Genomic DNA, 27,744 nt, shown 5'->3' with positions numbered 1-27,744 from the left:
AGATCACACATGGATCTCAAAGTTCCAAAATGTAATAAAATAAAAGCCTGTCATAACCTACAGCTTTAGGGTGGGTTTGTTTGGAGATGTTTTGCTTTGTTGGTTTTTGGTTTTTTTTAAATAAAATCTAAAACCAACTTAACCGTTATTGACTTGAAGTCCAAAGCAAGAGATAAATGCTTTCAAATTTGAAGCACTGGAAAACACTTTATATTTGTATTAAAATTATTTGAAAACACAAAAAGTGTGGAAAGGTATGAAACCCTCAAACCAGGAGAACAAACAATCCAAGTTGCACATTTTTCCACCTCCATCACCACAGGGCTGAGTCACAACACCCCTGCAATTTTGCCTGCTAAAATAAACCCAGGAAACACCATCTTCTCTGGTGTGTTCCTAAATTTGAACTTCTCAGCTTTCGGGTTTATAAGCCCAGGAATTATTTTTTCTTTTTTTTCCAGCAGTGACTCAAGATCCCACCAAGCACTGGAAGCAAACGGGGTGATCTTTCTTTCAGGAGGGCTGTGAACTGATGTGTTTATCCCTCATGGCATCACTTTGGTACTTTATCTGAACTCACCTGGCACTTATTTCAGTCACAAAATAACATCCAGTACAGCTCTGCAGCCATGTGGACAACTACAGAAATGCTGGGAGCAGCTTGGAATATTCTGATAGGATTTCATGTTACAAGCCGATATCCTGAAAATTTATCGAGCTGGGTCATCAAACTGCACCCACTGCAAGGGCAATGAAGGGAACTACATCCATTTTCCAGCTCACTAATGAGGTTTGCTTTCAAATCAAGTCAGTTTGGAAATTCATCCTTCTAATTACAAAAGTAACCCCCACCTCAACCCTCAGACCAAAAAGTAACCATTTTCACCATCTGTACTTCAGACACACAGGAAATCTCAAGGAAGAATTTCGAATTCTGCACGTAACAGAAGCTGAAATTAAAGGAGCTCTTCCAAATGTTTAGGCTGAGGGAGATTCTTCAGGTACAACCTTTCAAATTGAACTTACAAAGTAGTTACAGGGACCTTGTTCTTTTTTTTCCAAGTGGGTTTGGAACTCCACAAACAAGAAATGCCCCATCAGCACATTTTAGAAAGTACCAGAAACAGCTGGTGAGATGCATAAAGTGGGCACTTGACTCATCTTCCAAGTGTCTCTTCTCAGCTCCAGCCACAGGAATGCTGATTTTTTTTTTGATCTTTTTTTTTTGCTTTCTGCATGTCATCAATCCCTAAGAAAACATTTTATTGCCTTTTTGCCTCGAAAGAGTCAGGCTGGGATGACTCTGTGTGACCACGGACACCTAACAACACACACATCCCAAAACTGCCCGTGGCTTTAGAGATGCCACAGTCCAATTGATCCTGGATCATTATACTGTATATTTATGGGAAATGCTCTGATAAGCCTGCCTGCTTTTTTACCTGTTATTTAATCTATCTGAAAGGAGTTGAGCTGCAACACTCCAAAGAGCTTCAGCACTGTGATCGGAAGCACGGCCCGGGTGACTTAATGGGAATGTTACTCCAAAAATAAAAAATTATCCTGTTGGGTGGTTCAACCTCATCACTAAGCAACTATTAAGGAACGAGGTGGGAACCTGCACAACAGCCAGATGTGTCCTGCAGATCTGCACACACAAGTACAAAGCACCAGGCTCTGGTAAAACCCGATCTGAAGGAAAAACTGCATTAAAAAGACATCTGGGGAGGTGGATAAACGGATTTAAATCTGATAAAGCAACACAGTGTTTAAGGGAGATGGTGGTGGTTTTTTGCCCCCAACAAAAGTTATGAGAAAGAAGTGACTTAAAATTCACGACATTTTCTGAAGGAAAAAAAAATATAAATATGCTTTATTCCTCATGGAAGAGGCTGAGGGTCCTGTCAGCCCTCTCTGTATATGCAGGGACATAGAGGCCAAAATAATCCCACACTGTCAGCCCCAGGAGGGTAAGTTGTTCTCTTTGACAACAGCTTCATTTGTTCCCAAAAAACCACAAATGTCACCCGGCTCTTCCCAGCAGCACAGCCCTTAAGATCTTCCATTTCTGCAGCTAAAAGCCGTCACCACAAACAAGCCCAACCAAAACTCAGGCTGTGCCGAGCCGAGCACATGACTGCTGATCGATCACCCCAGGCCAAATTTACACCACCCAAAAAAAAAAAAAAAAAAAAAGCCCCGTAGGCAAAGTGCTCGTACGTTCATTTCACCGACTGTCACCGGGATTATTCAACCTGGGGATTGTTAGAAAGGAAACTTGAAAGAGAAGAGGAGCAGAGCCCTTTTCCACGCTCAGAGCACTGGCTGCCCACGTGGAGAGATCACCAACTCAAGGCACAACCACAGACACTCGCTCCGCAGCTCTCCCTCAAGCACCCAAGTTCTGGGAGATCACCGGAGAGGAGGAAATTCAATAAAAGGAAGGGCAACCCCCAAAAAGCAACCTGTGGACTCGGTGAGCAGCGCCCGAGCTCATTAAGCACATAAAACACTTCCAACAGAAGTTTCGCTGAACGTTTAAAACAGAAACATAATAACGAGATAGAAACATATTTATTTGAAGTGCAGAGACCAACCGTGGCAGCCAGAAAGGTGATGGACTGAGGCAATTCTATATACATTACCCTCCGTTACATCCCATATAAAATAACCTCTATTATACTACATGTAAAATGACCTCTGTTATACCGTATATAAAATAACCCCCGTTATATTCCCCCGGCCCAACCAGCGCTCCATCAGCAGGTGCCGGTGGGACAAGCACGGGAAAAAGCAACCTGTTGTTGCTGCTCGCTTGTTACTTTGGGGGGTTGCGAGGAGCCCGAGAATCCCGGGGCCCGCACCGTGACAGCGCTGCTTCCCGACGAGAAAAAAAAAAATAATAAAAATAATAGCAATAACGATAAAAATAATAATAAAACAGCCTGGCTCGACTCGGGTGCGGGGGCCGCTCCCCAGGCCCTCCCGGCCCCGCTAGCCCCACACGTGTCCCCGCGGCCGCCCCCGCCTCTCCCTGCCCCGCTCCCGGAGCCGCCCTCCCTCGCCTTCCCTCATCCCGGGAGCCTCCCCGCCCCTCCTCAGGCCTCGCCATCCCCCCCGCGGAGGCCCGGCCGTGCCCTCCCCACCCCCACACCCTCCGCGCTCGCCGGGCGCAGACCTGGCAGAAGCGGCGGCAGTAGTACTGGCTGCGGAGGAGCGCGGGCAGCGCCGGGGGCAGCCCGGGGGCCGCCAGCGCCTCCAGCTCCTCGCTGAGGCGCTCCGACTCCTGGTCGCTCTCGTCTTCCGCCATGGCGGCCCCGCCGCCCCGCGCGTACCGAGCGCGCCGGCCCCGCCCCGCCCCGCCGGAAGGGCCGCCCCCCGCCTCTCCATTGGTCGAGCCGGCTGTCCGTCAGCGCGCGCGACCCTGCGCGGCCCCGCCCCCGCGCCGCGATTGGCCGCCTGCCCCCAGCCGGGCTGCGTCCATTGGCTGAGGGCCGCGTCAGTCGCGCCTCGCCCCTGCGGCGCCGCCCCGCCCCCTCCTCCCCGGGAGCCCGCCCGCCCGTCTTCTCATTGGGCGGAAGCGCCGCCTGTCGGCGCGGGGAGCCAATCGGCGCGCGGCTCGCGGGGCGGTGGGCGGGGCCAAGCGTGTGGGGGCGGTGGAGCGGCGGGGCCGGCCGGCGGGGCCTCGGCAGGAGCGGCGGCGGCGGGGACGGAGGGGACGGCGGGTAACGAGGGGAACGGCGGGGATCGAGGGGGAACCGGGCCCGGCGCGGCGGGGAGGGCGCCGGGCTGCGCGACACGGCCGGCGGGGCATCCCCGGACAAGCCCCGGGCCGCACCTGCGCGGGCCCGCAGAGAGAGCCGGGCCGGGCCTTCCGCGGAGCGCCGGGCGGGGAGGGACGGAGGGAGGGAGGGAGGGACCCCGGGCAGCGATCGCTGAGGGATGAGCGCGGCCCGTGCCGGCTCCGGGAAAAACAGAGCCAGCCGTAATCCCTGCGGGCCCCGGGGAAGCGCCAACACCCGGCTTGCCGGGGGATTTTCTGCCGCCGCTTCAGCAGCCGAAAAGCAACAAGTTTGTGCCGGGTCAAGGCTCGCTTTTTTTTTTCGCTTGATTTCACGTCGGACGTGATTTGGGCAAGAGCAACGAAAAAGAATGAAGAAAGTTACGTGGATGCTGGGAAAAAAGATTGTTTATCTTTTCAGTGTGTCTTTATAGGGCTGTACAAGTCAAGAGTTGAAGTCAAGACTTGTTACAGAAAGCAGCAAACAGAGCGAAAAAAAATTAACTAGATCTGTTTAATACCAAGATCTTTGCCTCTTTTTCTTCAGAAGGGCGTAATCTCTTCCATGTTGCAATGTGTTCGGTTTTTTTTTAGAAAAGAAAGACAATTTTGAAGACTGAATTATGTATTCCTTCAGTTCCAGGCCGAGCAAAAAATGCAGCAGAAACTGCTTTCTGTCTTTTTTTAAAAACATTGCAACAGCAAGCTATGATCAAACAAGTGCAGAGAAAGTACATCATGCCCATAAATAAATGGCCAGGCAACCTTCTGTGTTTCTTAAAAAAAAATTATATATATATATATAGACACATATATATTTTAGAAAATAGAAGATTCTAACACTTGTTGCCTTTTTTTTTCTGTTCCCATTAGGCTGCCCTTAATGATTTGCTTTAGGCTCCAAGTTAAGGTTCAGTCTGATAGCTGTGGTTTGAGCTGGAGCAAAAGCGAGGGCTGTTTCCAAAGGAGCGCTGACGAAGCTCTTGTTTGGTTTTGTTTAGTTTAGATTTGGTTTCTATTTTTCTTTGTTGTTGTTTGGGAGGGAAAGGGGGAGTAACTGGCTCTTGTGAGTGACAGGAACGGTCTTCTTGCCTGCCGTTTGGACAGCTAAATTTCTGCTAAATAAATAAATGTTTTTACTAAACTTCTGCTAACAGAATAAATCCTTTTCGGGAAAGAAACAGAAAAACACTGACCCCCAAAAAAATGTCTTCAAGAAAAGCAGAAAGCTTTTCTGTTTGACTTTAAGGAATTAACAAATTGGGTTTGGAGGGTTCTGAGGGTTGTGAGTTTGAAGGTTCTGAGTTCTGAGCTTTGTAGTTGTAGAAACCAAGAATCTTTTCCTCTGGCCCAGTTTCTTTCGATTTTAAGGTGAAGAGCCTTCCTTCCAATAACAATTTCACACACGGGTATCTTACATGTAATTAATTACCTTTTAGATGCCAACAGCGCTGTGCTGGGTGTTGAACAGGCTCCATGCAGGAGTGTTGGGTTTAATCCTGACGGCAGTTTGGTGTTTTCCAGCTCTGCTGTGCCGGAGGCAGCGATGGAACGGTTCGGAGTGAAATCCGCCCCGTCCCGTAACCGCTCCAAGACGGCCCTGTACGTGACCCCCCAGGACCGCGTGACCGAGTTCGGGAACGAGCTCCACGAGGACGGGGGGAAACTCTTCTGCACCTCCTGCAACGTGGTGCTGAACCACGTCCGGAAATCCGCCATCAACGACCACCTCAAGTCCAAAACGCACACCAAGAGGAAGGCGGAGTTCGAGGAGCAGAACGTGCGGAAGAAGCAGAGGACTCTCACCGCCTCCCTGCAGTGCAACAGCGCTGCTGCCCAGACAGAGAAATCCAGCGTCATCCAGGACTTTGTGAAGATGTGCCTGGAAGCCAACATCCCCCTGGAGAAGGCCGACCACCCGTCCGTGAGAGCCTTCCTGTCCCGCCACGTCAAGAACGGCAGCTCCATACCCAAGTCGGAGCAGCTGCGGAAGGCTTATCTGCCCGACGGGTACGACGAGAACCAGCTCATCAACACCGAAGACCGCTGAGGGGGGAAACCGTTGGCGTCAGTGTCGTGAAGTTTTACATATTGATGGTGTGGTTTATTTTTATATTCATGCATATATATACAGTGTTACATATTGGTTTTACAAGCTATTTTGTATTCTTGTAGAAATGACAATCTGTGCCTGGGCTCAGTGGTGTGGTGCCACAGGTTGTTGCTGACCCTGCTGCGGACTTCGGAATTCCTGTTGAATGTGGGGAGCGTTCCTGGTGTGCACCTGATCTCTGCCCAGTCCAGCTGTAACTGATGGCACTTGGATGGAGGACCTGAACAGTGCATCCAAATATCCGTGGAAGATGGTGTGGTGGGGATTGTTAATGGTGTCAGTGGATTGCTTTGTCCGGTGTCCTGTCCCTGAGTGACCCAAGAAGTGGCGCTGCACGTTTGAACTGCAAGAAGCTGTAGGATGGTTGATTAAAATGCAACTGCTCTGCTGGGGGAGGACTGCTGCAACTTTCTACTCGAGTTTGGTTTACCTTTTAAAATGGTAAACCTTTTTTCTTCTAGAATACTCTCTTACTCTGTTTGGTGCAACTGTGGATGTGTCCATCAGCTCGAATAGCCGGTCTCTTGTGTTGACCTCTGAGCTCCACAATTCTCACAAGGCTGGGAGTTGTGCAGGTTCACTGCGTCTGCATTTCTGAAATCCCTCTTTCATTGTCTCAGCTGTTGCCCCTTCAGCTTCTGTGCCAATCCTCGAAAGCTGAGCAGATAAACCAGTGACTGAGTGTGGTTTGCAGTGCAGCTGCTGGCAAGTGGGACTTGGGCTGGACCAAGTTCTTAGGAGAGAGGGTTAATGCCTTTTCCCAAGGATGCAGAATCTGAATTGGAGCTGGGGGGAGGCCCTAAATTGTGGAGTTGGGAAGGTTTTTTCACTGTGCACGGGAGAAGAGACTCTTCCATCTTTCCCTGAAGGTCCTCGACGTCCCCAGCCTTGTCGTCAGCCTTTCAGTCCAGGGCACTGAAGTGATTAAAGTTGTTACTGCAAAGACTGTTCAGTACCTGTAAGCACAAGTAGGAAAGGGTCTATATTTGGGATTTATCCTGCAATTACAGACCTGGGCTGTATTTCTTGCTCTGGGCCATGGCCACATCTGTTGGGCTGGCTAAAAGTAAAAAAAAAATGGGAAAAGAAAGAACTTCAGTCAGGTTACCCTCTCCAAAATCTGGTTGAGCCAACCAGCCCAGTGGATGCAAGTGCTCTGTGAGACACGAGAGCACTGTGCAGAGTGCTGGCATACAGCTGACCTCTGCCTGCTCCGGATTTCCTGGAGATCCTCTGGGTTCAGGGAGGCGGCCAAGCAGCTTCTGTAGCACAGAAATCCTCCCACCGAGTGGACGCGGTGGGGTAAACATGCTTTAACTCCCTTGGGTGGGGCCAGTTAGCCAGCTTCCTTTCCCCGGCGGAATTTCACAGTGTTTCTTTTATTTCCAGCAACGCTCAGTAATTGCTGAAAAGAGACAAAACAACCTGATTATTTTGCTTCTGCAATTATTTCCCAAGCTGTTCCTAAAGCAGTCTTTTTTTTTTTTTGCTGGGCTGAGGGAGACTTACATACTTAGCAACAACTGTTTTATTTTTTTTTTTGTGCACTTAGCTTCTGAAGAAATGCACTTGTGCTAAGAAACCCTCTGGAATAAATGGACAACACCAAAAAAGCAGGAGGCTGCCCATCCACGTGCACCAGGACAGGGGTGCTCAGCACCCCCACTGCTGCCCCTCAGTCCCAGCCATCCCCTCAGCTCTGCTGGTGGTTGGTGCCGAGCTCCAAAAGGCAGAAACACCAGCAGCAAAATCCTTTAATCTAATCCTAACTATCAAAAAAAAATATGCCTTCCAAAATACCGTTTGCTTTTGCACAAGCTTGGGTTTAGCTTGAAATCATGAGCTGCCTTGGGCTAAAACTCTTCTGGAAATCTTCTTAGGCCAAGCCTGTTCTGTCCTGACAATAATTGAAAGTGTTCTTCTCTCCCAGCTGCTGTCTCACTGCGGTGAAACAACATCCTCACTTTAATGTTTCTTCTTTTTTTTTTTTGTTTTATAAACCTTATCAATGGAAGCAAATGGAAAACAGTGAAGTGTTGAGAAAACAAGCTTCCACTGAACATAAGCACCTGGAGAAAAGAGGGTGATTAAAAGGTGTGATTTTGGGCCGGTTAGCCCAGTTTTTACTAATGTGGGATTTTTCAGGCTGCACCCCCATAACGATTTCGGATACGATTCAATGTTGTGTGTTTTTTCCTTGACTGACAAACTGACAGACATTTTGAAAAGCTTAATGGTGATATTAAACAGTGTCTTGCACAGATTTTAAAAAAAATAAATAAATAAATCCAGTTACTTTTGCAGTTTTACCCAAAAATAAAGAAGTTGGCAACATCAAGAGTTTGGGTTTAAAAAAAGAGAACCAGTCATTCTCAATAAGGCAAAGGAATATTGGAATACTTACTTTCTCAAAAGCTTATTCTACTTCAACAGAGCAATCTCTACATCCAGAGATTTACAGAATTAGGGCAATTCTGTGAGTATTTTCATTAATTCTTCTAGCACCAGTTGATTTTGATGCAGCACAAACCTGGTGAGGAACACGAGCAGCAGAGCCACGGGCAACCAACTCTGAACAGTTTGGAGCCAAAAGTTGGTCATCAGAATCTTCAGTGGAATGAACTTCATTCCACACAGCACTCTGGTGTCTTAGCAAAGGGATGTTTCCATTTTAAAAAGCTTTTTTAAAATTTACAAGCTTTTTTTAAAATCCAGATGCTGATCCATTGCAACAAACGTTAATAACCGGAGTGAAACAATGAGAAATAAAGCACTTCCAGGTAACCTAGAAAGAAGAATGAATAAGTAAGTTTGTAATCATGAATATGACCCAAATCATCCAGACTGTTCTACTCTCAGAGAAAATAAGTGTGAGTGGTTCCACTCAGCTGTGGAACAAGAGTCCTGCAAACACTCGAATTTAGAGCATCATTTTTGCCAGCGTGGCTACAGTCGGATAAACTTTTAATTTATAATAACCTTTTAGTTGCTGTTGATCTGAGGGAAGATTTACAGCAGGAGATTTCTGGCATATCTGAACTAACTAATCACTAAATCCTAGCTCAGAGGCTGTGATTGTTTTATCAGTCTCCATGGGGGGTTCCATTTCTTGTGCAAGAACACTTCATTATTATTTTTCTGGGTGTTTCCTGCAAAGAAAAGGACTCTCAGAAGTAAAGGCAGGATGGTCTGCTTGTCACTTTACCTGTGTAGGGACGAGCCTATAAGGGATACTTTTTGCCAGGTGGTTTTATTAATATATTTAAACTCTAAATGTAATATTTAAAAAAAAATTTAAAAAATAAAAAGAAGAAATATTTTCTTCTCTGACCATGTACTTAAATCAGTGTAGTCAACTGACAGCTAAAATAATAAAATTGAAAAAAAAAAAAAAAACCATGAGCAAGCTTCCAAATTATTAATCAGTTTGAAGCCTCTGATTTGGCAGGTCCTTGGGGGAGGTGAAACATCCACCACAATGAAAGGGAAATCTGTTTTTCAAAACCTCTTCTGCAAACTATGGGATATTTTCCTGACAGAAGGGCTATTTTTAGCAATTCTGACCCGAGCAGTGAAATGCTCCCTGGTTTTGCAGCATAAATGAGCTGGTTTTCAGGAAAAAAAGGAAACAAAACAAACAAACAAAAAGCTGGAAGTTTGGCAAGGATAATCTCTATATTTGCATATAAAGAGAGGCAAGACTCACTGTTGTTGCATTCACATTGTACTCACTGCTACTTAACTCTTCGTGTAATTTGAGTGCTTGTTGTCTTTGTAAAACAATTTTAAGGTTGTGTCTAACTTTCCAAATAAATCTTTTTTTTTTTTTTTTTTAAACAAAGCTTCTCTTTTTTTTTTTTGTGTGGACAACTCCTGTATGAAAACAGGAGCTGGGAGAACAGGAATTAGGAGCCTCAGAGGTTCTGAAGGGGCTTTGTTGTATTGGTTTGCATCGGGTGGGTTTTTTTAACCTGCCCTTCGGTGCTCTCAAATTCAGGGCTGGATTTCGCTGGAATAACTGAGACCTCCTCACCTTACAGTGAGGGTCTCAAGGAGGTAACGCAGTCCCAACGAAAAAACACGACAAGCTCAGATTCTTTGCCACCTCCAGAAAGATTGTGAAGGGAAAACCCTACCAAAACAAACAAAACCCCTCAAAACAAGTAAACAGATACAAACCAACAACCCCAGAGCAACCACTGTCCGGGAAGGAGATAAAGAAAGTAGTGATGCATCAGCAGGGGCACTGGAAGCCTCATTTAGCAAAGCCTTTTTACCCAAGCATAGATGAGTGTCCAAGCTATTTACCATAAAAAAAAATTACAAAATACAGAATCCTCACAACCCATACACAGCGTGCAGGACAGGGAATATATGTCCCTTCCTGCCACTCTGACCCACGTCTCCTCTCCCAAAAGGTGAATGGATGACAGCACAGAAAACTTCCACAAAGCTGCCAAAAAGGGATTGCCCGCCTAGAAAGCCAGTCTCAAACCACCCCAGAGAACAGACAAAACCTTATTTAACGAAAAACCATCAATCTGTAGCAATCCAGCCCAAACCACTCTGTCTAATACAATTACAGAGCTTAAGTGCAAACTACAAATGTTACATTCCTGGCGTAAGCTTTGGGTAACTCGACACAGCTCCGGCAGAAAATTGCAGCGGCAGGAAAACCCTCCAAAATAACCCAAATTTTCCAAGCTAGACATGGGTTCACCACTAGGTGTCTTCGCTCCACACGAATGCCATCTGTGGTCGCAGCGTTTGTCTCCAGGGGAGGCAGCACCGCCAGTGCAGTTAACAATCCCTGGGTTTTCTGGCACAAATATTTGCTCCTTCAGGCTGGATTGTAATTTTTGGAAGTCTTTTTCACTTTCTCGCAAACATCAGGATGATTCTCCTGTGACCAGACCCTTCCAAACACAAAATTTCGAAGCGTTGTTCCATTGTTTTCTCTAAAACATTACTTATTCAAAAAAAAAAAAAAAAAAAAGAATCCTGATAAATTTAAATGTCTTTAAGGCCATAATATTCAGTATTTTCTCTAGAAAAATATAGTCCAGTGTTTGACTACCCTCTAAACTCCACCATTTTAGCACAGGGTTTAAGTGCATGATTTTCCTCTCCCTGCTTTCTTTTGGGGGGTTGATGTATTTGCATTATAGGCAGAAGTGATACCTTCTATATGTACAAAGTTCCTGTTCCACTTGAATTTGGTTTTGGCTTTATGAAGAAACTTTGCCTTGTCAGCAGTTTTCGGGGAGGTTCAATTAAGTGGTTCAATGTTTTAGAAATATTGGGGGAAGAGAGATAGGAAAAAGGAACCCACAAAATCAAAAAAATCAAATTACTTGGCCTTCTGTTACGAGGATGCTAAAAACAAGTAGTAGAAACAATAGCACAAAATTACAAACAGTATCAGAAATAATATTGTTTGTAATATTTAATGTTAATATTTGCAATATCCAATATCCCAGACAAAATTAGAAACAAAACCAGAACTTTTAGTGCAGGTTGCTTTAAGTTGATCTAACAAAAACCAAAATATTCAGCCGTGTTTCTGACCTCCACCAGCTCGTGAACGGTGAGGTGAGTTTGTTCAGCTTCCTAATTCGCTAATGCTGAATTAAAGCACAAGGACTGAAGGGCTGAACAAGTGGCTCCCTTATCTCTGCTATATTGGCTGGTTATAAAATTTAAACCTCACGTGCAGGAGCATCTTTCAAAAAAATTAAAATAAATTAAAATAAAAAATAGCTGTGGTTCCTTGCACCGCGAGGGGAGAAGCACAGAGTTCTGAGGTGATGTGAAACAATGAAGCAGTTCGTGTTTCAACCACACACACACACACAAAACAAACCCCAAAAAGAGGCAGCTGTGTAACCCATCCCATTTTTGCATATCTGTAGCTTCCCCACCCCTTTTTTGGCAGAAGGACCGGTGGAGGCACTCGGCTCAGACACACACACAGCCCGGGAGGGACCATCAGAGCTGCCCTTTTGAAACCCTCGGGACCATCGTGTTGGCAATGCCCAGGCAATGAAGGTTTCTCCAGTCATGCTGCTCAAAAGGACCTTGCTGAACCTTCTCCCAGCAGTGCTGGCTCAGAGCATCTCTCGAGTTCACGGTAAGGTGTGGCTCTGCAATTTAACCTGACCGTGGTTTTATTAAACATTGTGGGCGGGGAGCAGAAAGCAAAGCAGTGCTTAGGGGACCCTGGAGATAACGAGTCTTATTTTATTACCATATCAGGGACCCCTAATTGGACTGACCAGGATGATAATGGTAATAATTGAGAAACATTCAGTGACTGTCTAGAGGAGAACCCCAGCACCTGAGAACCAAACACATTTTTCACTGTGGTTGGGGCCAAAGGCTCTTCCTTCCAAGGGTTTGTGCCTGAAATCTGGGAATGCCGCTAGCTCTGACCTAGGTCTGCTCTGCAACCAAATTATCCTCGCCAGGCAAGTGTTCCCGCAATTACTCGGCTTACTTATCATCCCACTTGAATTATCATCCCACTTTCAACTTTGAACCGCCACAGTTTTTGAATAAGAGGTTCTCCTAATTTGGCCTGACAACCCTGTGCCCGGCACACTCCTAATACTATTTTTACTTTATTTTGTCTAAGGAGATGATTTTGTTGCAAGTTCCTCCTGACTGATATGGTACAGGAGCCGTAAATGTTGGCATTGGAAGGAAGACAGGCATACAAAAGGGCTCAGAGCTGCTGCAGTGGATACACTCAGCTGCTCTTCATCCATTTCAAATGGATCTGCTAAATTGGTGGAAATAAGGTGATAAAATCCTGCTAAAACGACACAAATTGAACGGGCTGTGGAAAGCTCAGCTGACCCACGTGTGACCAGCCCCGCAAATCCGCAGCATCTTCTGACACTCCTCTTTTCTGATGAATAGGACACTTTATTCATACTAATGGGAGATGTTAAACAAGCAGTCAGAGCATCCCTGGGAAGGGAAACCCAAACATTTCGCTCACAAGACATGAATTACCAGGCCAGTTGCTCAATCAGGGTGTGACCTGAGCCCCAGGAAGCTCCTGAACTGCTTGCTTTACGCTGGATTTTCCAGTGACTAAACTAACGTGCTTCTGAAGTGGTTGTATCTTGAGCTGACAACCTCCTTCACTACCTAAATGAAAGTATTTTCTTTTCCTCTAAGAAAATTAGAAGATTAGAAAATGAGGCGCTTCATTAAGTCCCTCTGTCATTAGTCCCTCGCATAATCATCTCTCTTCATTGCCTGGTATAATTCTTTCATAGCTGGATGAACCTTCCACACTCCTCTGCCAGCTCCCAAATACTGCTTTTAAAACAGAATGGAAATTCTGTTCATTGCATCAACCTTTTTTTACACAGGGTTGGGGGTTTTGGTTTGGTTTGTCTTCACATTTGATTAGGATTTATTCTCAGATCTAAGACAGAACTACTTAGAGTCCTCCAAGAACATTAATATTTCTTTCTCTGCACCTACTACAAAAATAAAAATTATATTCACAGGAGCATTACAGGGAGAAAAGTTCTGCAAGTCAGTCTTTACAGAACCATAATATATATTTTTTACGTGTGTTTACATTTTATGCCAAGATTTTCCCAAACTTGCTTGGTTTTTATTTGGTTAAAAATAAGCTGAAAACCAAAGCCAACTTATTTAAGCTCTGTGTGTTGCAGATCTATCCAAAGCTTCCCTTACTCCAAAAGAAAACAAAGTTGACCCCTCAGATTTCATAGACCAAGTCAATAATAATAATAACAACAACAACAACAATAATGTTTTCTAAATTAGGGACAGAAAAATAAGCCTGTTTTCTCATAAATCACAAGCAGAAGGACCTTCTGCCCCCACAGCCCTGTAATTTTTAGTCCAGTTAGACCCTGTTTCCTTTGTAACATCAGAGAACAGGCTGCTCCTCACAAGGAGTGGTTGTTGCTCTCTGGGCTACAAACACAAAAGAAATGAAGTGTTTCATCCCAGGGAAAATCAAACCCAGCAAGCTGGGGTTTAATAATAATAATACAACTCATTCTTGCCCCCAGAATCCCGTCCAGAAACCGAGTACGTGCCCACTGGTGGTGGGCACAGCTCTCAGCCCCAGTGACCTTTCTGTGGGATACCCTGCACATGCCAGCACAAAAGTTCCACCTTCAGCTTTCAGTCACCAAAACATAAAAGCATATTTTCTGCACTTACACGGCTTTCATCAAGGAAGGATTAAAAACGATGCAACTCCTCATCAGCTACGTCAGCAAACGGGCCAAGCACTGCAAACACCAGCACTGCCAGAAAAAAAAGAACGTTGTTGGCTTAATTAGTCATGTCATGGCTGTTTTCTGGAACATAAAACTGAACAAAAAAAAAATCAAGCAATGTTTTTATTAAAGTATTTAATATTAAAGTCAGGAGTATTTCCCTGCTGGACAAGTTATGGAACACGTGCTTTCATGGGGAATCCTGGCAGGAGGTTTGCTTTACTTGTGTAAATTAATTCCTGGAGCCAGAGAGCCCAGCTCACTGCAGCCTGTTCAGAAACACACTCAAGTGTGGGATCTGAAAGAAAACGTGCTTTTAGTCAGCGGGGATCTTACTGAGGAGTTGAAGTTTGACCTATAAAGTCTGTCACAGGTCATTTTTCCCCCTCATGCAAAGTGCACGTTCAGAGGCTCATCGTGAGCACCAGTGGCTCAGTGTGAGACTGAACACTTTAAACTCAGTGTGAAACCCTGTCACTGGCTGCTGTAATGCTGGCACAGAAGTTAATTCAGCTTATTTTAGAAAGAAATATAGAACAGAATTGGCAGTGCCCCTGCCACTGACTTCTCATAAGAGGAAAAAAAAAACCTGAGAGGCTCTTCAGCAGAAAAGTTCACCAAGCCACGTGTGTGCTCAGGTTTATTCACTCAGTTTGTTCAGTCAGGTTTGTTTATTCAATTAATGAACTGGAAAATTTTCCTCTCATTGTCAGGAGTGTTGGTTTTTATTTTCCTGTTTAAAAAATATATATATATCACCCATTCTCTATAAAATCACTAATTGTATTAATTTAAATTGTTAATTAATTTATATTGTATATTGCAAATTAATTTATATTGTTATTTAATCCCAAATCTACACCAAAACCCCTATCCCTGCCAAATGGCCTTTGGAGGAGATCTGTGACACATATTTTAAAAAGTTAGTCTTAAATATTTGGTTCTATATGAAATATGTCCCAAACATTCTTGGTTTTAAAAGGATTTTCTCCATTTTTTTTTATATCCACTTGCAGTTTATTGCCAAGGGAGGTGTGATTTGGGACAGAGGAAAGGTTAACTAGATATTTCAGGGCATTTTCATCACCAATCCCAACACTTAATCACTAGAGGAATAAAAAAAAGATGGATTATAAGGAAAGGCTTTCTCTAGTCCAGATTTTTGGTTATTGAAGTTTAAAACAATTGACACTAAGAATTGCACAAAGCCTGAGAAAAACGTTTTAACTCTTCTCCATTCATCTCACCTGGTGATATTGTTCCAGAAAGTCCCCAAACAACATTCACCAAGGACTGGGTTTCTTCCTGGTGAGAATTTGAGACCCTGAAGTCCAAAGCAATTATGATTATTGTTGTGCTCCAAGAATTGTCTTGTCACAGTAAAAAAATACCGAATTAAAAGGAGCTTGAAGTCTGATTGGTTTAAGTGGTCTTTACCTGGCAGGCAGAGGCTTTTTTCCACAGGATCCACAAAGGATAAGTAAGGAAATTCAATCCAATTTCAATAAGCTCTTTTTTTCCCCTACCGAAACTGCAGCTGACCTAGAAAAACAAAGGCAGGACAAGTTCCTCCCAAGTGCTGTTCCCAAAGCCCAGGGGCACATTCCATAGGTGAAGAAAACAAGGATGTTGGAGTCAGGATCTCTGGATAGCAGGGAATTCTGCTCTGGGAGTAGAATTTAACCAGAATTAGGAATAAGCAAGTGAAGGATCAGCACCTGCAGACAAAGGAGCAAACCTGGGGCAGGTGTTTGCACAGGCTGTGTGGAAACACTGTTCAAGCTCACCTGGGGGGAGACAAGCATGTTTTACTTCAGATCTCTTCAAAATATTGGGAAAAGAACAAGTAATAGGAGTGCCAGTGGAACTTAAAAAACAAAACCAAAACAAACAAACAAACAAAAAAACCAACCCAAACCCATAACAAAAAAAAAAAATCCACACAAAAAACCCCAAACAAACAAAAACAAAGAACAAACTGTAACCAACTAAGCCTTTTATTAGCAGCAAAACAGCTCCTTATGGTTGAATTGGAGACATACAAACATATTTTATTTCAATTCTCTTAAAAACATACTACGTAAGGAAATAGAACGTAAGGTCAATGCCAATGGAACTTTAATTAAAAACAAGAAACAGAACAAAACAAAAAACCCATCCCAAAAAAGCCACAACACCCCAACAAACAACAACAACAACAATAAACCATCAAAAAACCCCATCAAACAAACAAACAAAAAAACCAAACCAAAACCAAAGTATAAATTGTAACCAACTACATTTTTTATTAAGCAGTGAAATAGCTCCTTGTGACTGAATTGGGGATAGTGCAGGAAGTTCTAAGGATGGAATTTTCTCACGAGGAAGAGAACACTTGAACTGCTTATTCCTTTCACCTGCAGAGCAAGAGGGGCACAAAATCTACCCCTGAAGTACATCCAGACCTCAGCAAAGCTTCTGGTTTGGAAATTTCTATATTCCCACTCAGAAATAAAGAAATTTCTGTGCTGCCCCTGTTCCCTCAAGTGCAAGACAATTATTTCTTTAGAGCAATGTTTAATATTGATGAGGCATTTCCCTTTCCAAGCACCTACAAAAGTAATGTTCATTGGAATTCATGAGAAACTCAAAACTTGTTTGAAAACTGAGAGAAGTTGGACTTTCTGGACCTTCTATAAAAGTTTTGGCATTTTATTTCTGGGGGGGTTGTGTTTTGGTTGGTTGGTTTGTTTTTCTCCAAAGGAGAATTTAAAAAAAAAATAATAAAATAAAACTATATGATAAAATACTTAGATGAAGGCCAGCAGAAAATATCTTTGCTGCAGAGATAGACACATCCTTCTGGAAATATATGTTACATAAGGTTATATCAGAAAGAAGGCTGCTATCAATCCTTACAGATCACTTCCTGGAGCATTATCTTCCAGGGCAATCATTGCTCAACGAACTGAAACCTTGACTTTCTAATTTGAGCTTTTAGTTTCCACTTTCAGGCTCTTGATCACCACGTGCTGCTCTGCTGCTGTGGTGTGACCAAAGTAGGTCTGTCCTAATTGCCTGAAAGCTGAAATCATCCGAAATCTGCTTTCTTTTAATCAGAAAGAGATCTGAAGTGAAAGAGAAGTGATCCTGCTTCACTTTTAGCCCTTTATTTGTCCCCATACCTACCAGAAATGTGAGGAAAACAGTTATTTCCTTCTTCTTTTCTATCTTACATGATTTTATTATGTCCTTTCCTCTCGGTCTCTTTTCTTTGAATGAAAAAAAAACACAAAACGGCTTGTACTCTTGTCACTAATTTACAGCTGATGAGTTCTTATCTCCCACATCTCCAAACTTACTGAAGAACTTACTTTCTTTGCCAAACAAAGCCATTTTTATTCTGCTGCTCTCATTCCTTCTCTTCTCAGGGATGTTGAATCAATTCTACTTGCCCTTGGTTTTCATCCTGATGTTTTCCATTAGCAAAAAGACCTTGTTTGTACCCAGGGCTCTTTCTTCTGGCTAATTTTCTTGTCTCCATCCAAATTATCTGAATTTCCTCCACAGGGACCAGTTCTGAAGTCCTTGTCCAAGCTGCTTTGTCTGTGTGTTTCTGCCACTCTCCTCACCCCACTTCAAACCTCATTTAAAGCCACCCTGACCAAGGGAACCTTGGCAATCAAGGATGACTTCAGATTTGAACCCCTCAAAGCAGAAACTTCCTGGCATTCCAAGTTCTGTGGGCAGAGGAGTTTCAATATTCCACATGGCAGAGACATATCAGAGACATCTTTTTCTGCAGTGGCTGCAAATAACAGGGAATTAACCTACTCCTTGTTATCAAGCAAGTCCAGGTACATTCAACAGGGCAAAATGAGGACAATATTAAAGATACAGCTTTGAGTGCTACCTAATTTTTCCGTGCCCATTTCCAAAGCCCCTATAAAAGAAGGTAGGGCAGTAGGAATCACATGGGTATCACTTATTGTTACTTTGAACTAGCCAGAGAAATAAAGCATCACATGGGTCTTTGAGAAAAGGTCAGGGCATTCAAATACCAAGTCCCAGAGTTACAGTGAGTCAAACCCTTGACCTGAACCCTCAACTAAACAAAATGTAGCAAAAATCTAAAAAATAGATGAGATATATTTGCATTAAACATAATTCTACTCAAGATCACAATTATAAAAATCTCTACCAAAAAAAAAGGCCTTTACTTCTGCAAGTTAAGAAGAATTGTGAAGTAACTAATCTCAAATAAATCTAAAAGGAACAGGAAAGATCTGTGAGAAGGATGGCACAGGAAGGGTTGCTATGTATATCTTACGTGTTTTCTGCACAAAATATGAAATTTCTAACTTGACTGAGATACAGAAAAAAAAGGAAAGTTTATATCACAGAGAGAAAGTGCATTTTAACAACCCCCTGGAAACAAAAGGAGCAGTGGTGTTGATGCTTTCTGCTCTCACCCTCCCATAAAGAGATCAGATCTGCTTCAAGGAGACAAGGGAAGTCTGGAGTCAGGACAGAGACAAACCCCCTGTGATCAGAGTTATGGGGAGCACCCATCAGCCTCCCACTGCTGGGATCTGTGTCATGTTTGTCTTCCCAGGATCTGATGAAGCCGGAGATTGCTCAGCCGAAATTCACGTTCCGAGCCGCTCCCGGTACAGAGCCCACGTCGGGGGCTCTCTGTCCCTGGAGTGCCCAGTTCGGTACTGCCAGACAAAGCCACTCCTGCAGTGGTGCAGGATGGAAGGAGCCACCTGTGTGCAGCTGGAGAGGGGCCAAGCAGGATGGAAGTCGGACTCTGTGTTCGCTCTGGAGATCTCCCCGGTCCATCGGAATGACACCGGGCGCTTTCGGTGCCAGGCCAAAGGGGTCAACTTCTCCATTGAGAGCCACGAAATAAAGGTCATCGTTGAAGGTGAGCCCCCTGGGTTGTGAGAGAGCCCTGTTAAATGAAAAAAATGCTCTTTACAGCAATACTCCTGCCTCCTGGAGCACAGCTCCTGGCGTGTTTGGCCGGGAGCAGAGTTGAGCTGGTGCTTGCCTCTTCCTCCACGCTTTTGGTAGGACAGAAACCAAAGGAAAGAACAACATAAAGAAATAACAGGGGGATCTGGAAGAGAAAGGCAGAGCTGCCAACACCAAGCAGCCTATCTGGTAATTAAAAAAATACCAGCTGGGACAAAAACAGCTTGTGGGAGCACAGCCTGGTTGTCCATCACAAGGACTGGACAGGATACAAATGCTCCTGGAGCAGCAGTCACTGAGGCCACACAACAGCAGGGAGGACAAAGCAACTCAAGTGCCTTGTGGAAAAATTGCCTCCTTGCAACAAACAGGGTAGGATTTTGTACCCCGAGATGTTCAAGAGCAGGAAATATTTACCGGAGCTTTAAATGATCTTAAAGGCAAATTAGGTCTTCTCATTGACTGAGTTGGCGTTCCAAGTCCAGAAATGAGGAGCCGTGTCTGCCCTCCTCAGCGTTGCTCTGCAGCTCTAGAAAGTGGTCTGTGTGTCCTCCTGAGCCCAGGCAGTGAGGGCTAAGCTTGTTCTGTTGCCAGTTCCTCCCCTGGGAAGTTAATGAACTTTAAAACCTTGTTTAATTCTGCAACAGAGAGAGTAACGCAAAAAATTAAGGCTTTAACATATATGTCCAGCTCCTGATGCATGTTTCCTCTGAAATATGTTCTGGTGATCCATTTGAATGCCCAAGAGGTCTGAAAGATAGAACTACTCTGTTGGCACTGGGAGACAAACTCATCATCCCCCCTCCTCCAAAACACCTTTCCCTCTGCTTGATGCCATCGGTGCCAAATGTCAAGTTGCTGTTTCATTTCCCTGTCCTGCTTTTCTCTTTCAGAGAAGTCTGTAAACATCACAGTTTCACCAGAAAGTAAGTTCTTGTTTCCTCTTTAAGAGAAAGGAACTAGCCTGTATTGCTATGAATCTCTGGTTTGTGCAGTCCAGACAAGTTCTAAACTCACTGCTAAGCTACAATTGCTTTCTTCCTGCTTGAGCAAAATTCAGGCTCTCAAGGGGCACAGATTTCAAGGCTGGGACTGTCCAGAATTCAGCATAAAAGGGACAAAGCCAATTAAATTACCTCCTGGTGCTATGCACTACACTTCTGGTATATTGTTTAACATCCCAGTAATAATTGGCTTACACATAAAAAGTGTTAGGATCACTTTGAACACAGCCTGAAATGTGGGTTTTACCCACAGTGGGCTGTTGTTCACAATCACAATTGCAAAAAATATGTTGGAATTTCAGAGCATTCCTCTAATGCTGAGCCTCTCTTTGCTCCCTGCCATGCATCAACCACGAATTACAGCTCCCCATGCACTTTTCCTTCCAGTATCTTCCCACTCTGTGGGATGCCCATGGAGCTCAGGTTATCTCCTGACACGCTGCACCAAGTCACAGAATAATTGTCCATTTAAGAATTTAGTTGCATCAGAAATACATAATATTTATATATATATATAAAAAGCCAGTCAAATATTTTTCTATGCTAATGCAATTTTAGATACCACCAGAATCTCAGAAGAGTCTCAACAATCTGGGGACTACAACATATTGCACATTATTTATGCCTCAGCACCCGTGGGCCTGTGTTTGTTCATCATTGGATGCACGTTTTGGTGTCTAAAGAGGTGCCATGGTGAGTAGTTTTAAACTTAGTTTTAAACTGAGCTTTGCCTAGGGTGCATTTCATTGCACTCCTTCTCATGGCTTCAGGGCAGTTGCATTCAAAAGCTCTATGAAAATCCCCTTATTGTGATGTCCTTGAACAGTGTGCCAGTCAAGATATTGAATTTTTAAGACCTTAATTTGCCCCTTGTATTGTTCCCTTACAGGGACAGAAGGATGGAAGCTAAAGCAATAAAAACCTCAGACTTTACAACAGTGGGTTTTTTTTCTTTCTTTTTCCCCAGCAAAGCAAAAGAGAACTCCACTGGCACAACAGAGACAAGAGAGCCTGGTATGTTTAACTTTTCCCACCAAAACTTGACCACAACCACGTCCCAGGACCAAATCTTTGGGTAGTACAAAACATGGCACAGGATCAGAGGCAGAGTCAGGGACCTTCTTGGTGCCTGGATGGTTTGTCTGGAGTGAGACATCACCATGGCTGAGGGAAAAGAACTAAGGGTCTTAGACACAGAGGTACTTTACTTTAAATTCCCATTAAAACACAATTTAGGCATCTAAATTCCTGTTAAAACACAATTTAGGCACCTAAATTCCTGTTAAATCACAATTTAGGCACCTAAATTCCTCTCAAAACCTATTAATTCCTAAGTGCCCTCCCTATTCTAAGTAATAGTTGAGGCACCTGAAGCACCTGAGTCGAGCTGGTGCAGACTGTCTGTGTAAGACAAAATATGACCCACAGAAGGAGGTAAATGACTGAAAATAAAGGCTTTAATAAGGGAACTAACAGGAATTCAACAAGTCCTGCAATTATTTCCAGAGAAATCAGATGTGCAGAAGGCAGAACACTGAAGGTGCAAGCAGAGCTGACAATTATCAGTCACTGGGGTGGGGCTGGTGGGGATCAGAGAAAAATGAATGACAGCAAATGACTTAGAGGGGATGAATTTATAGAGGAGAATTTTGTTTTGGAGAAGGAGAAAGATTTAATTGGAAGATAGTAAGAAAGAGGATAAGAAGCAAGAGATCGGGAAATGAGGGAATAGGAGGCAATGAGGAAAGGGGAGGGTGGTGTTTGGAGGTGGAAATAAGGAAGATTTCATAAACTGTTAAGGGAAAGCCTTGAATGAGCAGCATAGAAGAGCTCTCACAAAATGCTAAATCAGTTTTGCCTTAAGAAGTTGCCATCTTGCAGGAAAACACATGAAAGTTTGGGAAGGGAAATGGAGAAAGGCAGGAGACAGAAGAGTGATTTCTAACTTTATTCCAAAGATCAGAATAAAGTCCAGTGACCAGGTGAATCCAATCCACCTCTGCTCAAAAGCAGTTTAAAGGGGATAACACACCTCGGACAAAGGCTCTTACTTAGGAAATAAAGAACTCTACACTCTGCTGTGCTTTCTGCAGGTCAGGAGCCCAGCAGCTGCTCCACCCCCCGGTGCTGGAACAGCACAAGCTTCAGAAGAAAGCCCCTCACTCTATTGTCCCATGGCCAGCCCACCACAGGCCTTGAAGGACAACGCAATTTACGACAACGACGTCCCTCCCTGGAACGCTCAGAGGAGAGCACTTCACCCACCCTGCAGCTTTCCCGGTGTCCCTTCCATCCCAGTTTTACCTGAAAGCCCAGATGCCCTCACCTATGCTGCACTGAACCATTCTGCCCCTGCAGGAAGATGGCAGAGAAGGGAACGAGCCCCAGTAAATGAAGTTACAGAATATGCCTCCATCAACGTGCACCGATGAACACGGCCAGGACTGCTGCAAACAACTACATTGCAGTCTCAGTTCCAGCATCCCTCCAGGATGTTCATTTCTCTCTTGGGAGAGCTTCCTTTTATTAAGAAGGACCAGTGGATGCTCTGCTGCAACGCCAGAATTCAAAACACAGCCCGTGTCAATGGGTGGGTATTTGCACTGTGTGTTTGTCTCTTAAATATTGGAATAAAACCAGTCAGCTTTTTTTTTTTCCCTTTCTTTTTAATTTTTCCCCAGTATTCTGCTTCTACTATGGCTTGAATAACCACAAAGGGGAGAAAGGAAAGGTTTTCCTAGGATAGAAACATGCAAAAGGAACCTGTGAGGAAGATGAAACTGAGTCAGGTTCATTTCTCCCAAGTAAAAGTTGGTGGGAGAATTTTTCTCTGAGTTTCTAAGGACACTCTTCCAAGGGTGCAGCTTTTCAATCCAGTTCACTCTACCTCCTTGCAGAGTTCTTTGAGCACCATGAATGTCTAAAGCTGGTGTTAACCAAAATCTAGTGAGCACTAATGTGTGTGTTTGTATTTTGTGGATGGGAAGGAGGGGGGTGTTGCTTTACAAAGAATTCTCACAAATAAGGTGTGAGAAAATACTTAAATATAGCAAATTCTCTTATATATATATATATATAAATATTTCTCTTGGTGGGATGATTGATTGGTGAAGTTACTGCAAGTTGCATTTGTCCACAATGGATCAATGGAAATAACAAATGATCAGCATTGACTAACACCCCCCCACACTCAAAAATCAAACTTTCTGTTCACAAATAACCACGTATAACTGTGTCATGCTAAGTTTGCTTCCCAACACTGGCACAAAAAAAGGTGATTATGCATCATACCTGGGTTTGTGGCAAAGAAGATAAAAACGAGATAAAGATCAAGGGTGCCCTTTGAAGTTTGAAAAGAACACTTGTGCCCCTCGTCTGCACCAGTTTTTCAGCTCTAGCTTGGAAGCTGCAACTGCTCTTGCAAAATAATGCTCTTAAAATTACCTTTAGTGACTTTTGCATCAGAGGGTTTTTACAGCAGCAGGCAGAGAGCCTTTAACTTGGTTTGCATCCACCTCGGTGTTCTGGTGAGCTGGATGGTTTGTTGTGCTTCTGGTGCTCTTGGGATCTGCCTCCCCCTCACCTCTGAACTCAGCCACAGTATCTGTGTGGATAAAAATCCATGGTAATTAGTTATGTACTCAGTTTCTGCACCGAGTTGGTAGATCAGTTTTTGTGGGTTTTTTTTTAAATGTATAAATTATCACTCCAGTAAATCACTGACAATCCTCATTAAAACAGAAGCAGTAGAAAACTGTCTTCTAGAAAAATTCAGCTGCTCTTTTTGTGTTAGTGGGCCAATCCTTATATGGCCAGAGATTAATTATTTTAGGTGAAGGACTGGAAAACTTGGAGTAGCTTGGGTGTGAAAAGGTCCAGAAACAGAGCTTTGATTGTATTTCTTGCTCAGATGGTAAAGGTACAATTATTTCTACAGACAAGCAGCTCTGCTTCTCTGACACAGATTCCACCTCAGCAGCCTTAAACTGAAAAACAAGGTTTGTTCAGAGCAGCCCTGGAATAATTACTGACACTTGGGACTTAGAACGAGACTGAATGCACGTGGAAGGTGGATCACACCATCAGGACACGCAAGGCCTGGTGAAATCTTCACGTGGCGTGGCTTCACCTGTACAGCAAGGCTGATTCTGGGCTCAATCAGGTCCCCAGAGAGCCCAGTTTGATTTGGAAGATGAGATTTTTTTGCAGATAAACAGGAAGCTCCTCACCACCTCACCGACACGCACAGGCAGGCAAAGCTCGGGAGCTTTGCGGTGGCTTCGCTTTTTTTAAGCAAAAAAAATTGAAAGGCTGTGCCTTTTGAAGCAGGGAAACTGAAGGTGCTGACTGAAACCTTCTGCTTCTTAAGGGGCAGATGCTCCGTGCAGATAAAGCTCAGCACTGCTCAGTTTTCACAGCCCTCTGGAAGAAGTGACAAGGGGGGCTTTCCACCATCCACTGGCCCTAAAACTGCCCAGTGCAAGGAAGGACTCTGCTAAGGTAGAGTCACTGAAGGTGCTACACACTCATCTCAATTGTCTTGTGCACCTTTCCAGAACATAATTCGCATTTGGAACATCCCACCCAACGCCGGTGGCAGCGAGGCTCGGTGGATGGCCACCAGATTTCACACCTTCACCTTGCAGCACACCCCACCAGAGGGGCAGGGCAGCCTCCTGGCTCACCCTGTGCACTCGAGGTGTGACTGAAAAGGGCCAGCTCTGGGTGAAACCACGCAGTGAAACCACGCAATCACAACAGTGCACAACGACCCAAAGAGCAGGAGAGAACAAACAGGCTCAGCACCCCGTCTGGGGGAGATGAACAGCCCCTCTGAGATGTAATCTGAAGTCCTTCAATTTGTATGACACCATTTCCCAGGTCTTGCCTCTTTCCCTTCGCTATTTTTGCCCCAGCTGTTCTGCACAGGTACAGTCACACAGGAAGCCCAGAGAACAGAGAGGCCAAGCTGCACGAGCTCGCAGCTACACCCACAAACCCACGCAGGGGGAAGAGGGTGAAGTCTGGGGGACTGAAGGTCTGCTCGTGCCAGCAGAGCACTGCAATCTCCTGCAAGGGAGGGAGATGTGACAGGTCACTCCTCCCACCAGGAACCCACACAAGCCTCTTAAGAGATCAGATGAGATGAACGAGCCCTTAGACAGCAGAACACACCCACCATCCTGGTTTCACTTTGTCCAGTTGTTCCCGCTGCCCCAAACGGTGCCTCTTTATAAAGGCATCATACATTTACACTGGTGTGACCTTCGTTCACTTGTCAACCCTCGTGCCCCAGAATTTCTACCAGACAGGGGACTTCTTCAGGCAAACCACAAGCTTTTTCATACTGCTAGATCAACCAACAGCCTGCTGAGCCTCGTTTCTCCACCTACCCTGTTTTGCAATACTTTCCCCCACATCCCCATAGTAGCCTGCGCCCCATTTTAGCTCACAAGGCAGCAAGGAGAGCACAGGAGGAGGTGGTGCAGCTGACAGCACGTGAGAAGTGGAACTTGAGCCTCCAGATAAACAGCATTGCCTCACACTGCTGGTTTTCCTGTAGCTTTCCACCTAAGAGAGCGGTCAGGATTGCAAATTTGCAGGAATGCTCCCAAAAACGAAGGAATAGGGTGCACAGTGTTTGTTTTTCAGTTCAGCTGAGCTGCTCCACCCGGGTCCTGCTGTGCATTGCCTGCAGTGTTAAGGCCGTGGATTCACGTGGGGAAAAAAAAAAGGGATGGCACAGAGGGAACCATGGGATGGTTCAGGACTTGGCAGCCAAGCTCCACACCACAGCCTTATCCCTGCACACCCTGTGCTGCCAGCTTGGATCTTCCCAACCTCTGGGCAAGTGCTAGCATTCCCAGCATCTCCCTGCATCCCAGGTGCTCATCTAGGACAGAAGGCACAAGCCCAGAGCTGGGCCCTGGGACCAGACCACGGCACAGGCAGCTGAAGGAAGAAGTGAACATCCATTTCCCTGAAGAGGGATGCTCCCTGTCCTGCTCTGTGCAGAGGGTTCCTCATTCTGTGGTCTCCGTGGCTCTGCTTCCCCACCATTTCATGTCAACAAACGTCAGCCAAGGTGAATGGGAATCAGAGACAGGAACAGATACTCCAACAGCGACCAGGGAAGAGAGAGGAACAGATTTCAGGGGTGGAGAGAGAGCAGGAGTGCTGGATGGACACCCAGAAGAGGACACCCGGAACCTAGAGGGCAGTGGATTGATTTAGCTACAAAGCTTGAGGAGAAGACAACCCCATATCCCTCAATACAGACAAAATGAAGGAATCTCATTTTTCTGTGAGTTTTAAGTGGTAGCTACTATTTTCCATTTAAAAAGCCTGCACTGGGCCAGGCCTGCTCACACTCTACTCCTGCTCACCTGATGAAAACACCTGAGAACCACAAAAGCCCACACTTTCATCCCCACAGCTGAGATCACCATGACCTTTGCAACCCTCACCACCACATATTACATCTCTAGCCTGAACTCAAACTTCCAACTCCTATTCCCCTTTCTGCCTTCTCATACAGGCACATCCCATGGTGACCCACAGGGGAACAGCTACTGCCACATTTCCTGGAAAATCACTAAAGCAACAGGCAATAATCAGTATGGGTAACACTGTTCAGAGGCTGAGCTCCCGACTGTTATGAACCTTGACAGAGAAGTTCACATTATAAATAACTGTATAATTAACTGCACACCTTGTATAATTGGTTTGAGTCAGGAGACATGAAGTTTGGGGTTAAGGATATCCTTGGCATGAGATGTAACCAGACTTAAGTGAGAGCACAGAAGTGATCACTTTGCATGACTGGAAAGTAAAACTTTACTGCCTTGGAGCTGGCAATGTGGCATCTGCATTTTATCCAAGTGGCATTTATCCTCAGGTAAACTACCTTGAGCTCTTTTTTCCAGAGGAGATTTGCTAGACAAAGTAGAGTTTTACTTTCTGGTTGTCTCACCTCTGCACATCATTACTGAGACTCCACTCTCGCTGCAGCTCGGCCACCTCTGCTGCTGAGGCACAAACCTGTCACCTGGCAGTGAATCACTCCCTCTCAGCTCCAGAAAGAGTCCAGGCACTCAGGGACAGCCATATCCAAGTTCACAACTTGGTGCATGAAAAGGAATTTCAGGATCCTGCACTTGACAACAGTCAATGACAGGCAGTCTCTCCAAGTTACTTCCCAAAGGGCAAGCTGTCTTGGCTGATAAGGATCTCTTTAACCTGATAATAACCACCTGTCTACGTATTTCCCTCTGAAATTGTGGCTAATAATCCTTTCAGTGAGTGACTTGCCCCTCAGTTGGGGTATTTACCCAGAAAAGGGCCCAGCTGGTGCACGAGCAGCATTCCTGCAGGTGGCCAGATGCCCCAGCACTCATCTGCTGCCTCAGGCCTGGAACTGAGACCACATCTCCTCAGGTCTCATCACTGTTTGCTCTGTACTCACAAAGAGCCAGCTTTTCACCTGACACGAAGGGGTCCAGCACCATCAGTGTCTACAAAGTTATTTCACCCCATACTGGTCTGTAGGTGTTTGGATTTCACAGACAGTCCATCAAAACAGTTCTCAGGATAATCTATAAAGTCACTACTCAT

At 44.8% G+C, this 27,744-nt stretch overlaps 3 protein-coding genes across 5 annotated transcripts in view; 2 read left to right on the top strand and 1 right to left on the bottom strand.

Moving 5' to 3' along the window:
- ZNF654 (zinc finger protein 654) overlaps positions 1–3,335 on the bottom strand; it is a 28,265-nt gene extending 24,930 nt beyond the window's left edge. The window contains exon 1 of the mRNA XM_050332970.1: positions 3,179–3,335. Coding sequence (XP_050188927.1) covers positions 3,179–3,310 — 132 coding nt within the window. The 5' untranslated portion in view covers positions 3,311–3,335. The remainder of the gene's footprint in view (positions 1–3,178) is intronic.
- Positions 3,336–3,649: 314 nt separating this feature from the next.
- Positions 3,650–9,532, top strand: CGGBP1 (CGG triplet repeat binding protein 1). 2 transcript variants are annotated; one of them, XM_050333586.1, is made up of 3 exons: positions 3,650–3,725; positions 5,306–5,878; positions 5,957–9,532. In XM_050333586.1, the coding sequence occupies exon 2, from the start codon at positions 5,328–5,330 to the stop codon at positions 5,829–5,831; it is 504 nt and encodes a 167-aa protein (XP_050189543.1). In that variant the 5' UTR covers positions 3,650–3,725; positions 5,306–5,327; the 3' UTR covers positions 5,832–5,878; positions 5,957–9,532. The 2 variants fall into 2 exon arrangements, with proteins under 2 accessions (XP_050189543.1, XP_050189542.1); XM_050333585.1 differs by having other exon boundaries at positions 5,306–9,532.
- Positions 9,533–11,877: 2,345 nt separating this feature from the next.
- On the top strand, positions 11,878–23,056 carry BTLA (B and T lymphocyte associated). Of its 2 annotated transcripts, XM_050333493.1 has the most exons (6): positions 11,878–12,024; positions 18,762–19,076; positions 20,020–20,052; positions 20,689–20,823; positions 21,098–21,144; positions 22,224–23,056. In XM_050333493.1, the coding sequence occupies exons 1-6, from the start codon at positions 11,937–11,939 to the stop codon at positions 22,560–22,562; spliced, it is 957 nt and encodes a 318-aa protein (XP_050189450.1). In that variant the 5' UTR covers positions 11,878–11,936; the 3' UTR covers positions 22,563–23,056. The 2 variants fall into 2 exon arrangements, with proteins under 2 accessions (XP_050189450.1, XP_050189451.1); XM_050333494.1 differs by lacking the exon at positions 20,020–20,052.
- The last annotated feature ends 4,688 nt before the right edge of the window (positions 23,057–27,744 follow it).

This window comes from Myiozetetes cayanensis, unplaced genomic scaffold (assembly GCF_022539395.1).
Source record: "Myiozetetes cayanensis isolate MyiCay16 unplaced genomic scaffold, myiCay2020 scf5-8, whole genome shotgun sequence".
In the NCBI taxonomy this organism is placed as follows: Eukaryota; Metazoa; Chordata; class Aves; order Passeriformes; family Tyrannidae; genus Myiozetetes; species Myiozetetes cayanensis.
Note: the sequence above shows the minus strand (reverse complement) of the source record. Positions and strands in the feature narration are given on the sequence as shown.

Excerpts from the sequence above, each read along its gene's own strand:
- CGGBP1 (XM_050333586.1), top strand. The coding sequence starts at position 5,328 with ATGGAACGGTTCGGAGTGAAATCCGCCCCGTCCCGTAACCGCTCCAAG.
- BTLA (XM_050333493.1), top strand. The coding sequence starts at position 11,937 with ATGAAGGTTTCTCCAGTCATGCTGCTCAAAAGGACCTTGCTGAACCTT. Across the intron at positions 19,077-20,019 it reads AATAAAGGTCATCGTTGAAG|AGAAGTCTGTAAACATCACA; the intron begins GTGAGCCCCCTG and ends TTTCTCTTTCAG. Across the intron at positions 20,824-21,097 it reads GTGTCTAAAGAGGTGCCATG|CAAAGCAAAAGAGAACTCCA; the intron begins GTGAGTAGTTTT and ends CTTTTTCCCCAG.